Source organism: Alexandromys fortis, unplaced genomic scaffold, assembly GCF_014885135.2.
Source record: "Alexandromys fortis isolate MF-2015 unplaced genomic scaffold, M_Fortis_MF-2015_v1.1 scaffold_38, whole genome shotgun sequence".
Taxonomy (NCBI): Eukaryota; Metazoa; Chordata; class Mammalia; order Rodentia; family Cricetidae; genus Alexandromys; species Alexandromys fortis.
The window spans coordinates 12,245,750-12,260,409 of record NW_026067916.1 but is presented as its reverse complement, the minus strand read 5'-3'; the positions used below and the strand labels follow the sequence as shown (position 1 = coordinate 12,260,409).

Below are 14,660 nucleotides of genomic sequence, written 5' to 3'. Positions count from 1 at the left end.
GCATTCGCACCTCTTCCTGCCCTGTCTAAAGGAAACAGACAGACAGAGCCCCTCCCTGGCAGCGTCCAGCCTGCACTATCATGGTGTGGGTGAACCTCAGACTGTAAAGTGTGCCTCGAGGAGGACCAGGCTTCGCCCCGGCAAATGGAAGACGACAACACGGAGGCCTCACTTGATTTTTGATTCAGTATCACACTACCCTCTCCTGGATTTCAGCATCCTGGCTTTGGTTTATAGGTTTCAGACTACCCAGCCCTTGGAGTGATATGACCCGATTTCCTTTTTAGAAAGACTGGATTCCCTATATGCACAGCCCTGGCCCTTCCTGTAAGTCACTACACTGACCAGGCTGGCCTTGAGCCCACAGAGAGCCAGCTGCCTCTGCCTCCCGAGTGCTAGGATTAAAGGCATGCGCCACTGTTGTATAATATTATTTTAAGATGTGTTACATTTATTTATGCTGTGGAACATTTGTTTAGTGAGGCAACGATGTGCTGCATTTGTGTAACTCCATGAAGCTGTGTTAGTTTGCCTGTCTAAAACACCTGATTGGCCTAATAAAGAGATGAATGGGACAGGTGGGGCCGCCAGGCAGAGAGGAAAAATAGTTTGTGAAATCTAGGAGGGAAGATCAAGGAAGAGAGAAAGGAGGAGGAGGACTCCAGCGGCCAGCTGCACAGCGAGCCGCAGAGAAATCCAGGGGCAGCTGCACAGCGAACCACAGAGAAATCCAGGGGCAGCTGCACAGCGAGCCGCAGAGAAATCCAGGGGCAGCTGCACAGTGAGCCACAGAAAAATCCAGGGGCCAGCTGCACAGCGAGCCGCAGAGAAATCCAGGGGCCAGCTGCACAGCAAGCCACAGAGAAGAAGAAAAGAGAAAGATCAAAGCCCAGAGGCAAAAGATAGTTGGGATAATTTTAAATTAAGGAAAGCTGGCTAGAAACAAGCCAAACTAAGGCTGGGCATTCATAAGTAAGAAGCCTCTGTGTGTGTTTGTTTGGGAGTCGCATGGCGGGCCCTTCCAAAGAGTAAAGAGTAAAAGCAACCAACTACACACCACTGCACCAGGCATGATCTGATTTGTTAAAATCAATCTTTCTCTTAGAAATAGATTTAGGTAGATAGACATCACCCTAGTTTCTCGGAAGAGCTAACTCTACTCCTTTCTCTGACTTGGGGATGACCTGGAGAGTTGGAATTTGTTCAGCTTCGGGTTCTATGTGGATCTGTACTTTCAACAGGAGGCACTGAGCCTGCTCCCTGTGGACCAGATTCTCAATAGGAAAGCTTTATGTAGCCAACCTTTTGAGCTATTTCATCATATCGGTTATTTCTCTAAGATATTTGTATTTTGGGGAGGTTGATGGGTTACCGTTTTAGTTAATCCATTTTAATTACTGATATTTTAGTTTGGTATCAGTTCTTCACTGCTATATAATCTGTCTTGAATACAGTCTACGCTTTGGTCATCAGGAGACCTCATAAAAGACAGTGTTCTTCAGGATGTAAAGCTACAGGGGTCCAAGAGCGTGGTATTGGCATAGAAATAGAAAGACATACGCCAATAAAACCAAGGACCCCAAAGTCCATATGTTTATGTCCAATTGATTTTAAAGATGTATTTTTTTTTATTTAAAAATTGTGTGTGTGTGTGTGTGTGTGTGCGTGTGTATGTGTATGTCTGTGTGTTGAGTTCCCTATTTTCTATGGGCTTCTGTTATGGGGGTGATGGCCAGTCACCAGTGTCTGGGTGATTCTCAGGACCCAGCAAAGGGACCAAGTCTCCAGAGCCATTGAAGACAAGGGCAACACATAAAACACAAACTCATTTCCATTTTTCTCTCATTGGCCGAGCAGCTGAACAGAGACTTTATCCCTGTCAAAGCAGTATTGATGACGGAAGTTACAAAATAATCCCACACTACTTCAGAGTTACGTATAATAAAGGGTTATTTATTTAGGGGAGACTTACAGATCACTGTCCTAGATCAAAATCTTCTGCACAAATGGGTAACAGGAACAGAGTCTAGCTGCTGGAAGCGAGAGCCAGAAGCAAGAGAGTGAGCACAAGCTTTATAGCTCTATTTATAGCATAAGAGACCATGCCCAGGTGGGTGGGTATCTTAAAGACTATTGGCCAAAGGAGCTCCCACAGCACCCCCTTTTGTTCTAAACCCAATACAAAACTATGCACACTAGGAACAGATATCAAGTATAGAGTTAGAATTACAACCAACATAAACAATATTAAGCAAAGAATATATCTTAATGTTTTAACAAGCCTTTTATCCTAAGGAGTCTAAGTCTTATATTGGAAATGGCTTGGCTAGATCATAAGAGGAAGGTAACTATGACTATCTAATCTTCAACCCCATGGAAGGCCTGAGAAGGGAGATAATATTACTTAAGTAGGCAGGAAGTGCAATCAAGCAGCTTCCAAACTGCAGAAGATGACAGACAACTGGCTGCCTGAGCAATCACCCAAAGTCTCATTTGCAATGTTGAAGCAACCAACTTTGGCTAAGGCCTAGAGTAACTGACAGACCATTTTCAGAGGCAGGAACAATTTCAGAATCATCTTACCCTGTCTTGGCAAGGTTTGGCAGTCTTTTTTCTTGTATCCTGCTTATCCAGTCCGGACACTGTGCACTTTGTCAGTGGTTGAGGTATGGGCAGTTCCTTGCCCAAAGGCCAGTTTTGCCAAGAAGAAAACAAACTCCAAGTAGAGTGTCTTTGGTGTTCAACACTCTCTCGAGAATAGATGGGTGCTGCTAGGAGCAATTGTGTCTCACATCAACAGAATCCTAAGTTATTTAAATGCCATGTTCTACAGATCTTAGAAGTGGTTGAAGGTTACTTATCTATGTAGAATACAACCTCTATGTATCTAAGGAACCTAATTAGCCTGACTAAAAGTATAACAAACATGAATGACTATTGACCTATAATACTTAATACTTATATAACTTAGTGATCAAGACTTCATATCAGAATATTAAACAATCTTTAAACAATTGTGCAGTAAAGGAGGACAGTGACCTCAAAATGTAAATAATGTATAAATATCTTGATCAGAGTTAGAAATATATAATGCAATATGATAAATGTATTCTAAAATTGTATCAATATACAAAATGTCTTGAACAAAATGCATGATACAATATATTATATTATACAAATACTATACAAAATAATTTTGCATAGGTGTACAAATATTGTGAACAGAAATAACAAATATAATTTGAACTTGTGTCAGTGTACAAGAATCCATACCAATGTAAATTGTCCATAAATAATAGCTCACAAGTATTCACTCTATTACTATTATTATTATTAGTGTGAGTAAGTTCACACTAACCTGCCTATTATCCCATTCAATTTTCCCTCTTTTTTTTTTTTTTATCTCTGGGCCTATATAATTTTCACTCCAACCCTATACAAGTAATAATCAACCCCTAAATGGTATCCCTAGCCATGAGGACAAACTTTGTTGGGAGAGGGGATGTCGTCTTCTAGAATTGCTTCCAGCTATCATGGGGGTGATGTTCTTTCTAGGAGACCCTGTAAAAGTAAAATGATGGTTAAGTTTCAAGATTGCTGTTTGTATAATTGTAAATGGTCTCTGAGTAGTTGATAGGGGTTTTTGTTGTTGTTTTGGTTCTTATTTGGAGTTCTGTCCAGATTGTTGTAAGAAGGCGCACCATTCCCACAGCTGGTACCCCAAAACCAGTCTCCTGGTAGTGCGGTCAGATTGTTGTGAGAAGGCACACCATTCCCACAGCTGGCACCCCAAAACCAGTCTCCTGGTAGTGCGGTCAGATTGTTGTGAGAAGGCGCACCATTCCCACAGCTGGCACCCCAAAACCAGTCTCCTGGTAGTGCGGTCAGCATGGCGACGTCATATCAACCATGATATCAGGCATTGCTGTGGGGCCCCATCTTCTTCCTGGAAGCCTCAGAGATTACTGCAGGAATCTACTGTTCATTGTAGAAAACTTGAGCATTATTCATGTAGACACACATTCAGTGAAAGACACAATAGACAAAAGGACACGGAGAAAGTAAATATTTCCTGAAAACCCATCTTCTTTCTGTCCCATACCAGATGGCTCCTGACATGAGACAGAAACTCTGAATTTTTCTTCTGACAACATGCTTGGGTTTAGAGAAGGATAGCCATTGTCCAATTCCAAAGCCAGCTTTGATTTTTAAGTAGAGATATATACATGTCCAGATAATCGTATTTTACCACACAGATGATATAGCATCATAAGTCAGATTTCTCTTAACTCGGTAATTCTTTCTGGATAGCTGTCTTTTCATCTTTAGGCATCTAGATCTCCAAGGTCTCTCGACTCTTGGAAGATGAATATTTTTCTGCAAAGACAAGAACAGAACCCTGCCCCAACCTCATGAGGTTTTCTTACCATCTGTATAACCTCTGCAAATGACTGTCATTTCTCTTTTTCAGGAGGTTTCTCTTTTTCAAGCTGAATCTTTATTAATTTTGATAGTGTCCACAGCTTTTCTTCTCCTGTGAAACAAGAGTGAAACCCCTTCCCCAATGTAGCACATCTCCTGGTTTCCATTGTGAGGTCAACACATCCTTGAAATATATCAGCTGACTTAATTCAGAAGTTTTTGCTATTATCCAATGTCTCTCTGCTGATGCTGTTCCTTTTTCGTTAGTATTAAGAAAATTCAAGGTTAATAAAGCACCATGCTGACCACAGCTTGTAAGTTACTGTAATAGATCCACATGTAATATACATATGTTCTATAGTTCCATTCCTCCAGAAAACCTGACAAATTCGGAGGATAAACAAAATGCTAAGCAAAATGGCTAGATACAAAAGGTTTCACACTCTGTAGTTGCATTTGTATTAAACATTCCACACAAGGTGGTCCAAAGAGTCAGAAACCAGGTTAGCAATGCCAGGAACCAAGGGGCAGGGTGTGTGGCCAGCAGGCACCTGGTTGCTCGTTTGCCTTATGAAGCTGTTTTGGAATTAGATGCAGGTGGTGACTTATAAAACACTGAATAGCTGGGCGGTGGTGGCGCACGCCTGTAATCCCAGCACTCGGGAGGCAGAAGCAGGCGGATCTCTGGGAGTTCGAGGCCAGCCTGGTCTACAAGAGCTAGTTCTGGGACAGGCACCAAAGCTACAGAGAAACCCTGTCTCGAAAAAACAAAACAAAACAAAAAAACCAAAAAACAAAAACACTGAATAATTATTCAAATGGTTCATGTTTATTTTTAGAGATGGGGTTTCTCTGTAGCTTTGGAGCCTGTCCTGGAAACTAGCTCCTGTGGACCAGGCTGGTCTTGAACTCATAGAGATCCGCCTGCCTCTGCCTCCCGAGTGCTGGGATTAAAGGTGTGCGCCACCACCGCCTGGCTTGTCAGTCCTATTTTATGCTTTCAATTTTCTTTTCCTATTTGAAATTTGCATTTCTTTGTTTGCTTATTTGGTGTGTGTGTGTGTGTGTGTGTGTGTGTGTGTGTGAATATGCTTTGGTGTGTGGGCCACATGGAGCTTGCAGAGGTCAGACTCCAAGCTGCTGGGTCAGGCCTGCCTTCTAGCCCGTGGGATCTGGGTATGGAACTCAGGCTGGCAGGCTGGCAGCCAGTTCTCTCCCTGAGCTATCTCAGCAGCACGTGGTCTTCATTTTAAAACATGCAAAGACTTCCCGGCCACCTCTGGCGATGGCTTCCCCGCTAATTAATTTCCCCACCATCTTATCCTGTGACTCAGATCTCAGTGCAAGGCTTCAGGAACATCGCCAGCAGCTGCACGGGCATCATGCACCTGACCATCAACGACATGCCAACCCTGACCGACAACTGCGTAAAAGTAGGTGACAAGACGAGCCTTTCCCTCGTTTATATGAGCACACACGCTGCTGGCCTGAGCTACTGAGAAACATGAACCAGCCTTTCACTAGAATTGATTCATAGCTAGGAAATCACTTAAATAGTCGCACATACGCATGCACGTACCTCACAGAAACATTTGAGGGGCTGGAGAGATGGCTCAGTGGTTAAGAGCACTCACTGCTCTTCAAGAGGACCTGAGTTCATTTCCCAGCACCCACACGGCAGCTCACATCTGTCTGTAACTCCAGTTCCAGAGCACATGACACCCTCACACAGACACACATACAGGCGAAACACCAGTGCCTATAGACAAACAGCAACAGGCAGACAAAACGTCTGAATGTTTAACTACTTTTGATGTTACAGCCAGAGCACAATTGTCATTCTCCCGACTGTGACGCAGGCCCAGCTCTGCTTGACTTAATCTGATCCCCTTGTCAACTGCCATCTGGCTTTTCCAACATTTTCTTTCCTCATGTTTTCCCATGCTCTTGTAACATTTAATTTCTATTTCTCTACATTGCTGAGAATGAGCATATTGATTTCATAAAATACGAAATCAGCCCTATTTGCTTGAAAATTAGGAAAATGTAGCAGTCAGCCTGTCTGCTCTGAAGGTCTTGAGGGAATGATCATCCCCTCCTTGTTGGTGCTCTGCAGTAGTGAGCCTGTCTCCGTTTCTCCTTCTCCCGAAGGTCTTGGTTGAGAAGTGTCCCCGCATCTCCACGGTGGTTTTCCTTGGCTCACCACACATCTCTGACTGCGCCTTCAAAGCTCTTTCTTCCTGCAACCTCAAAAAAATTCGATTTGAAGGTCTGTGATACTAAAAGCGTGGCTTAACCTTATTTAATTTTTTCCCCTGGACATTTAAAGATAGTACTTGTATTTTCTTCTTTCTCAACAGGAAACAAAAGGATTACTGACGCGTGCTTCAAATATATAGACAAGAACTACCCAGGTATTAATCACATTTACATGGTGGACTGCAAGGCGCTAACGGACAGCAGCCTCAAGTCGCTTTCTGTGTTGAAGCAACTGGCTGTGCTGAACTTGACCAACTGTGTGAGGTAAAAGCCACTTGGAGTGTGTCGACTCGGTGTTCAAGCAATGTAGATTATCAAGGCTGAGCCAGGCTCTTTCGAAGTGTTAGGGGAGCAGAAAAGGCCGGGCCCAAGTCTTACTGTGTAGGGAGGTTTTCTATCTTGGCTGATGAATTTAATTATGTAATCATTTCCCCACTGCACATGCCCTTTCCCATAATGCATCTGATCTTACTCATATACCTGCCCAGTTGTGCCCAGGCCCAAGACAGTAAACAGACGATTTTCCCTAAAAGCTCATTGGAAAACAAGTTTGCCTTATTGCACACGCTCCCAGAATAAGTTGAGCTGGCTAGAGCTATTTCTCATTCTGGAAATCTGTTTGAATGGGAACTGTTAGGGGCAGGGCAAGTCATACCGTTTCACAGAGGAAAGAGAACAAGTCGGGCGGTGTGGATGGGGCTCAGGTGGTGTCCCAGGCTGCTACTTAGATTGAGTGCAGAGAGATGTGTGCGTACAGCATGTTCACGGAAAGGGGCTAGCCCACCTGAGGAGAGTCTCAGGGTTCCTAGACCACCCCCGCTGCAGTTCTTTCTCCGTGGACTTTCACCGTCAGGTCCTTGCCCATGGTGCTGCCTTCCTGCTTCCTTTTGCAAATCTTTTCCAGAGATATATTTCTCAGTCTTCCACCCTGGGAGCTGTATCTTATTTTCTCGTTAACTCATTACTCACTGATTACTCCAGTCTGGTATTTGCTAATGCACAAGCTGATTGTGTTTGGACCTCTGCTTTGTCATGCCTCCTTTCCCACCCCAGCAGCCTCCGGATTGCCGCCCAGGCAGGTGCCTAGTGAGAGGCGTTGTGGGATTCACTAAACTAGTCCATTTGCTGGACTACAATGTTGTGGTCATTTTTAATGTCAACTTTGTCACCCAGAACTAATCACCTGAAAGGAGTTTCAGTGGGAATCGTCTGTCAGGTTGGCCTGTGGGCATTCTGTGTATGTGTGTGGATGGGGAGGGGGATCCTTGTTAACTGGCGTGGGAAGACCCACCCTGAACGTGGGAAGCATCATGCCCTGGTTTGGGGGTCCTGTGATGGCTAACATGAAAGAGGGGACCTCAACTGAGCGATTGCTTCTCTCATGTTGACTGTGGGCATGACTATGTCTTGGGTGCTTACAGGTGTAGGAGGGCCTAGCCCACATGGGAGATGCTGTCTCTGATTAGGTGGGCGTGGGCTGTCTAAAAACTGTATCTGAGCACAAGCCTGGGAGCAGGATCTCCAAGGTTGCTGCCTTTTGGTTCTTGTCCTCACTTCCTTTAATGATGGACTCTAAGCTCCAAGATGTGGTAAACCCTTTCCTCCCCATGTTGATTTTGGCCAGTGTTTATCGTAACAGCAGAGAGAGACAGAGACAGGCCTGAGTAGTGTGAGAAGGAAAAGCCAGCTGAGAGCAAGATGCCCAGCAGGCAGCTTGGGTGCCTTGGGTACCTGCAGCTCTCTCTGCTCTTGACCGGATGTGAGGCGACTATCTGCTCTGAGTTCAATGCCCTTCCTTCTCAGAAGCTGCTTGGCCCAGGGCATCACATCACAGCAACAGGAATGAACTCACATAGGTGAACGGTAGACACCAAGAGAAAGTGCAGCCAGCCTGGATTGCCCTCAGGGCTCTTCCCGTCTGCTGTCCTGTAGGCTGTGTGTGTGAACGTTCTTCTTTGGCTTGACCTGATACGATCCCCTGTCCTGTTTCTCTGGCTGTAAGACTTTCTAAAGATGGACCTGGTGGTCTTCAGCTGGAATTAGAAATAAAAGCCCACTTGGGAGACAGAGAGTGATGAGTCCTGAGCTTCCGGAAGTTGATGCAGGAGTGACCGCAGGGGATGATGCTGGCCCCTGGAGATGCTGCTCATGAGGACAGGCTGAGGGCAAGGTCGTCTTCCAGATGCATGTTTTCTGTGGTCTAGCGGTCCGTCGGTCACCTCTTGTGTTTTCAGTCCAGCCCAGGCGACCTTGAGTGCAGCGGAAATCCATCCAGGATCTTGAGTCTTGCTCCTCTCTGTCTACAATCCGGCCTTAGCTCTTTGCAGATCCTGTCAGGTATTTCTTAACCTTAGTACATTTTAAACCGGAAGAAAGAGATCATCGTGTTATTAATTCAGATTATTGTGGTTATCCCTCCTATTACTATTCCCTATCCATTTTCTATTATGTGAAGAGCTGTGCGATCATTTTTTAACTTGACAAAAGACCAGTGCAGATATTTTCTTCTTTGGACTGTATTTGATGGAGAGACTGGTGTTACCACAAGCCTTCATGTTGTACGAGTGCTTGACGCTCCTCTCTCCCTTCCTACAGGATTAGCGACACCGGCCTGCGGCAGTTTCTTGATGGTCCCGCAAGCGTGAGGCTCAGAGAGCTCAACTTGACTAACTGCACCCTCCTGGGCGACACCTCCATCGTGAGACTGTCGGAGCGGTAGGACAAAGCCCCACCCTGCCTTAGCGCCTGAGCTGTGATGGGAGTGATCAGCCCAAGCCCACTCCAGCACAGGAGGCACTCTGAAGTAGCCCTTAGGCATTGAAGTCCTTAGCCTGAACTCGCCTAATCCCACATGAGCTGCTTCCTTCATTGTTACCTGGGCTGAGTGACATCTCTCTGAGCAGAGAGGTGACCATGTGGGGAGAGTGACTTCCCTGCCCTGTCCAAGGGTACCGCCCCAGCTTACTCCAAGCTTCCTGAGGGCTGTTCTGATTGGTTGATTCAATCTTCACCCTCCCCGTTTGGTGGTGGCCTTCTGTTCTCTAATGTTACAAACCACTGTGAGAGAAGTGTGGAGCTCAGCCCTGCCCGCGGTGGCTATTTCTCTGGGCAGTTCCATGACGGTGCTTCATGGAACTGTCATAAATGCTTTCCTTGCATTGTCGGAAACCGCAGTGTGAAACTCAGTCCCAAACAGCACCTCAGAGGCTGAGGCGAGAGAGAGGCGTGCCAGGAGTTCAAGGCCAGCCCAGAACTACGTAGTGAGTTCCAGGCCAATGCAAGACATAAAATAAGACCCTGTGTCAGCAAACAAAACAGCTAAACTGTTTTCTGTGTTGGGGCTTACATGTAGGTTAGGAAAAGGCCGATCCTTTCTTCCACACCATTTGGTATTCCCAGAGTTTTCCATGGAGAAGCTGGTGTTGATGTGTTTGGGAGCTCAGGTTAACCCTTCGCGGCATTTTCTTTCAGCTGCCCTAATTTGAACTATTTGAGCTTACGAAACTGTGATCATTTGACTGACATCGCAATTGAATTTATTACAAGCATGCTATCCTTGATATCAATAGATCTTTCTGGAACACTCATCACAAATGAGGTAAATAAAAAATAATATATATATTTATATATGCACACACACATATTTTAAACAGTCTTATTTTGTAATATAATTTTCTGGTTTGCAAGAAAATGGAGAGAACAATATTTTTCTTTCTTAGATTATTAGATTACAAATGGAAAATTTAAGAATATTGTCTCTAGAATAGTGATAAATGAAGTTGTTTGTAAATTTTCATGTTTCTTTGTTTAAAAAATTAGCAAAATCCAGTATTTTGAGGAAAGGCATGACAGACCACAGTAATACATAACAACCTGAAATTTGTTTTTTCATAGACGTTTGTTCTGTGTAGCAATGTATACTTTAGGCAGCAGAATATATTTTTCCTGTGAACCTCACATTCTATAAACTGTATGCATGCTTTGGGATTGAAGCTGAGGTCTAGGAAGATCCCCAACAAGCCTTGATTTCTCAAAAGCAGTTGATGGCTATTCTTCCAAGACCAAGTCCGTCCTGCCACCTAGCACAGAATCAAGTCCTCGCCCATGGAGGAAGGTGCTGAGAGTTGGGCGCGCTCCTGAAAGGTTTTACCGGTGTATGAGAGCGAGAACTCAGTACCAGAGGGGAGAAAGACAGCAGAGGGGAGGGCTCCACCCCCAGCAACATGCTAAATCAGAAGAGGGATGGGTGTGGGTGGAGTGTGTGGGGTGTGAGAGGGAGGGAGGGAGGGAGGGAGGTAGGGAGAGAGAGAGAGAGAGAGAGAGAGAGAGAGAGAGAGAGAGAGAGAGAGAGAGAGATTCTTTTTAGTTTGTTTTTTTTTTTTCTTCAGCAGAAGGAGCACGTGTGTGGGGGCGGGGCTTGTCTTTTAAAGGGACAGGATGCCCAGGTGACAGGACAGACCACTACACCTAGATCCCGCCTGCATTCTGTAAGATGGTCTCCTCTCTCGTTTCTTTGGAGTGTCATAGGCAAGCAGGGGTGTGGAGCAGCTCTCTGTAGTCGGTTCCTAGCGGGGCAGTTTGTGTTTGGTCTTATGTGCATTCGGGAACTGATGTCTCAAGGCCCACCTGATGCTGCGTTCCAGGTCTAGGTAGAGCTCCGAGGCCACGGGGTCCTGCTAGAGTCTGGTGAGCCTGCGAGGCTGTCTCGGGGCCACAGTCTCCGGTTACCCCACGGACATTCTGCTTCCCCTCATGCCTTTGTTTGCCCACGGACCCTGCCTTTTCTGCAGAGTGGCTGACCTCACGCTTGGCGCTCACGGCGAGGCACTTGGGAGCAGTTAGCAGGTCCATGAAGGGAAGGCCAGGGTTTGCTCCTCCTCCTAGGCATGACCACCACCTGTACTTCTTGTACGCTCTACTCCCTTCGGGACATCCCTGCACCAGCTTGACCTCTGAGCTCCAACAATACTACCTCCTCCCCCTGGCCCAGCATAGGGCAGTGAGTGCCGGCTTCTGCTGCTCTTGGGGTCTGATTTCAGCGTCCACCACGATCTTCTCAGTGTCTGTACCTTCCATGCGTTCAGTTCTCTGCTAATAGCAACGTTACTCGAGTTTAAATTTTATTTTTCAAAGTTTTATTTTTTTGTATATGGACGTTTCGTCTGCATATCTGTCCTTGTACCACGTGGATGCCCGGTGCCCACGGAAGCCAGGAGCACATCGGGTCCCCAGGGCTGTTTGTGCCCTGCCACGTGGGTACTGAGCGTGGATCCTCTGAAAGAGCACTCTTAATGCTGGTTTCTTTCCTTTGGATCCTAACAGATAAAATAACGAACACAGAAAAACTCCGGTGTCTTTTTCCTTTTACCATTTCTACAAGGAAAGTGGAATGGTTAGGTTCCCTGGCATGTCTGGAGGCCCTGTCTTCCTGGGCAGTGACCCGATCTGAGATGGTCTGGAGGTGCACTGTAGTAGAGAGCCCCCAGCACCATGGACTTTTGCCCCCTTCTGGCTCCTGCCTCCCCTCCACTCACCTTTCTTCCTCCTCTTCCTCTCCTTTCTTCTCATCTTAGTCCTTCTCATTTTTCTTCTTGGCATGGAATAGTTCTCTAACCTAGGGATGGGGAAAAAGGGGTCCGTGGATTTAACAACTGTTATCCCCTAAATCTTTTAGAACCCAGGCTTTTAAACCTTAAACATCCCAGGACCCCCACCCCATGTTCTTCTGTGTGAGGTCTCTCCTTGGCACATGAGTGGATACCCAGCTGCTCTCGCAGGACTGGGCATGTAAGGAAACAGCCAACGACCACCTGCTTCTGCTGCAGCGCTCAGCACGCGCCCACATGCCCAGGAGTCTCTGCTAAGTGGGCTTTGAGCATTTAGGGGACTCAGTTTTCATTTCCAGAGACCACTTGTGAAAATTTTACAATGTACTCACTGAGAGCAAGTGAGAACCCCAAGAATGTGGTCTTGAGCTCTGTTCTCTTTATTTTTATTTTCCCCTGAAGAAAGCCTGGCATTTGAGAGCGGTGGAGACATCCAAGCACCAAACTAAAAATAACACTAAACAGTTGAAAAATCTTCTGAAGGTTTTTTTTCTTTTCCTCTGTGTCAGACTCTCGTTTAAGGGGCAAGCATTTGACAAGGACAGTGGGTACAGCAGCTGTGGGAGCTAACCTCAGCCGGTCTCCGTGAGTCAGAGCAGCTGAATGCTGTCCCGGACCGCAGGGCTGATGAAGTGTAAATCTGACTGCAGACTTAACGCTCCGGGAAGTTACAGATATTTATCAGAGAGGAAATGTGGCCAGTTGTGCCTAGGGCAAAGCCTGTTTTCTAGTGATGTGTCTATGTTAAATTAGTCAGAATTTCACTACTACTCGGTTAACGTGAATTTGTTAGGACTTTTGTTAACAAGGCAGTCCTGACCCTTCCTCTTGTACTTACGTTCTGTGGGGTCATGTTGTCAGGCTCAAAGGGTGTGGGAGACAAGGGAAGAGAGGCCTCCCGTGACCCTAACTTCTCAGCAGAGGAGAAGGGCCAGTGAGACAGTCAGTCCGAGGCTATTGAGATTTGTGCTGCGGCATCAGGACAACCGTTCATGTTCTTGATTCTGAGAAGAGAATTGAGGGAGGCTGTGTAGGGGCAGGCAGGGCCAGGTATCTAGACATCTTTAATCTTATGCAACTTTGTAAACATCTAACCAAATTATGTCCTTAATTTCACTTGGATCACTTAGATGTGACTTTATCTCCATGTATATAAAGAGGTTTTCTACTAGTAAAGGAGCTATAATTTGCTGAAGACCAGAGGCTCCGTAATTAGGGCGGCTCAAGCCATCGCTCCGGCTGCTTTGGCCACAGACACGTTTGCTGTTTAAGGAAAAATGAGTCAGAGCAGTGTTCCCGACAGATCCGTAGACAGTGGTTTATGAAGACTCTTTCATTTGCACAGATTTGTAAAAATTCCTGTGATGAGTCCCAGAAGTGAGTGCTAGGTAGGTAGGAAATCTGCTGAGTCCCCACACAGACTGAGATCTCTGAGGACTGAAATGTATTGCTCTTTCCCAGACCCTCGGGAATGAAGGACAGGTGGTTGGCCATGTGGTTTCTAACAAGAATAAGACCTGCTCTCTGCGGCTCCGGTTGAAAGAGAAGGTGTGGGTTATTTTAGTGCGGTCTGGCAGACAGGCACAGGTAAAGAGAAACTCATACTTGTGCAAGGGACTCCGTGCAGTTGAGTCTCGCTGGAGTGTACTCTGAAAGAGAAACTGAAGGAAACAGCGCTGTGCAGGGAAGCATGGAGTTGAACAGTGGCAAAGAACCTCTTGGAGCAGCCACAGTCCCCTGTGATAAGTGGAACCTTGGGAAGTTGGAAGGGGTGTCTTCGTCACTGTTTTATTGCTGTGAAGAGTCTCTGTGACCACAGCAACTCTTATGAAGGAAAACGTTTAATTGGGGCCGACTTACAGTTCAGAGGTTTAGTCCATTATCATCATGGTGGGAGCATCACACATGGGACTGGGGTGGGGGGAGGGGAAGGGCTGGCAAGGGCCTTTGAAACCTCAAAGCCTATCCCACAAGTAACAGTTCCTCCAAAAAGGGCACACCTCCTAATCCTGTATTCCTTTCAGACCAAGCATTCAAATACAGGAGTCTATAGGGGCGGTTCTGATTCAGACCATCCTAGTGGGTGGTTAGACCATGGGAGCAGAGCCAATCCGTGCTTTAGGGTTAAAGGAAAAGGACTCTTGGTACCAGTCTAGAGCAATGGAAAGGATGCTAAACAGGATTTAATAGGTAAGATTGAAATAGGTTGGTGAATGGCCAGTTGTAGAACATGAAGATTTACACTGTGCCTGGGATGTGGGGTGTGTACACGTGTGCCTGGGATGTGGGGTACACGTGTGCCTGGGATGTGGGGTACACGTATGCCTGGGATGTGGGGTGTGTACACATGTGCCTGGGATGTGGGGTGTGTAC

At 46.1% G+C, this 14,660-nt stretch overlaps 1 protein-coding gene and 1 long non-coding RNA gene across 3 annotated transcripts in view; one reads left to right on the top strand and one right to left on the bottom strand.

Moving 5' to 3' along the window:
• Fbxl13 (F-box and leucine rich repeat protein 13) overlaps positions 1–14,660 on the top strand; it is a 159,401-nt gene that overhangs the window by 113,480 nt on the left and 31,261 nt on the right. Inside the window, exons 13-17 of the mRNA XM_050139741.1 lie at positions 5,757–5,855; positions 6,574–6,691; positions 6,783–6,945; positions 9,277–9,396; positions 10,153–10,279. Of these exons, the coding sequence (XP_049995698.1) occupies positions 5,757–5,855; positions 6,574–6,691; positions 6,783–6,945; positions 9,277–9,396; positions 10,153–10,279 (627 nt within the window). The remainder of the gene's footprint in view (positions 1–5,756; positions 5,856–6,573; positions 6,692–6,782; positions 6,946–9,276; positions 9,397–10,152; positions 10,280–14,660) is intronic.
• The window catches only part of LOC126500096 (uncharacterized), a 5,992-nt gene continuing 2,401 nt past the window's right edge, over positions 11,070–14,660 (bottom strand). For both annotated transcript variants that reach the window (XR_007591250.1, XR_007591249.1), the window contains exons 3-4: positions 13,126–13,291; positions 11,070–12,295 (exon numbers count right to left, since the gene is read on the bottom strand). This is a non-coding gene — a long non-coding RNA (uncharacterized lncRNA). The remainder of the gene's footprint in view (positions 12,296–13,125; positions 13,292–14,660) is intronic.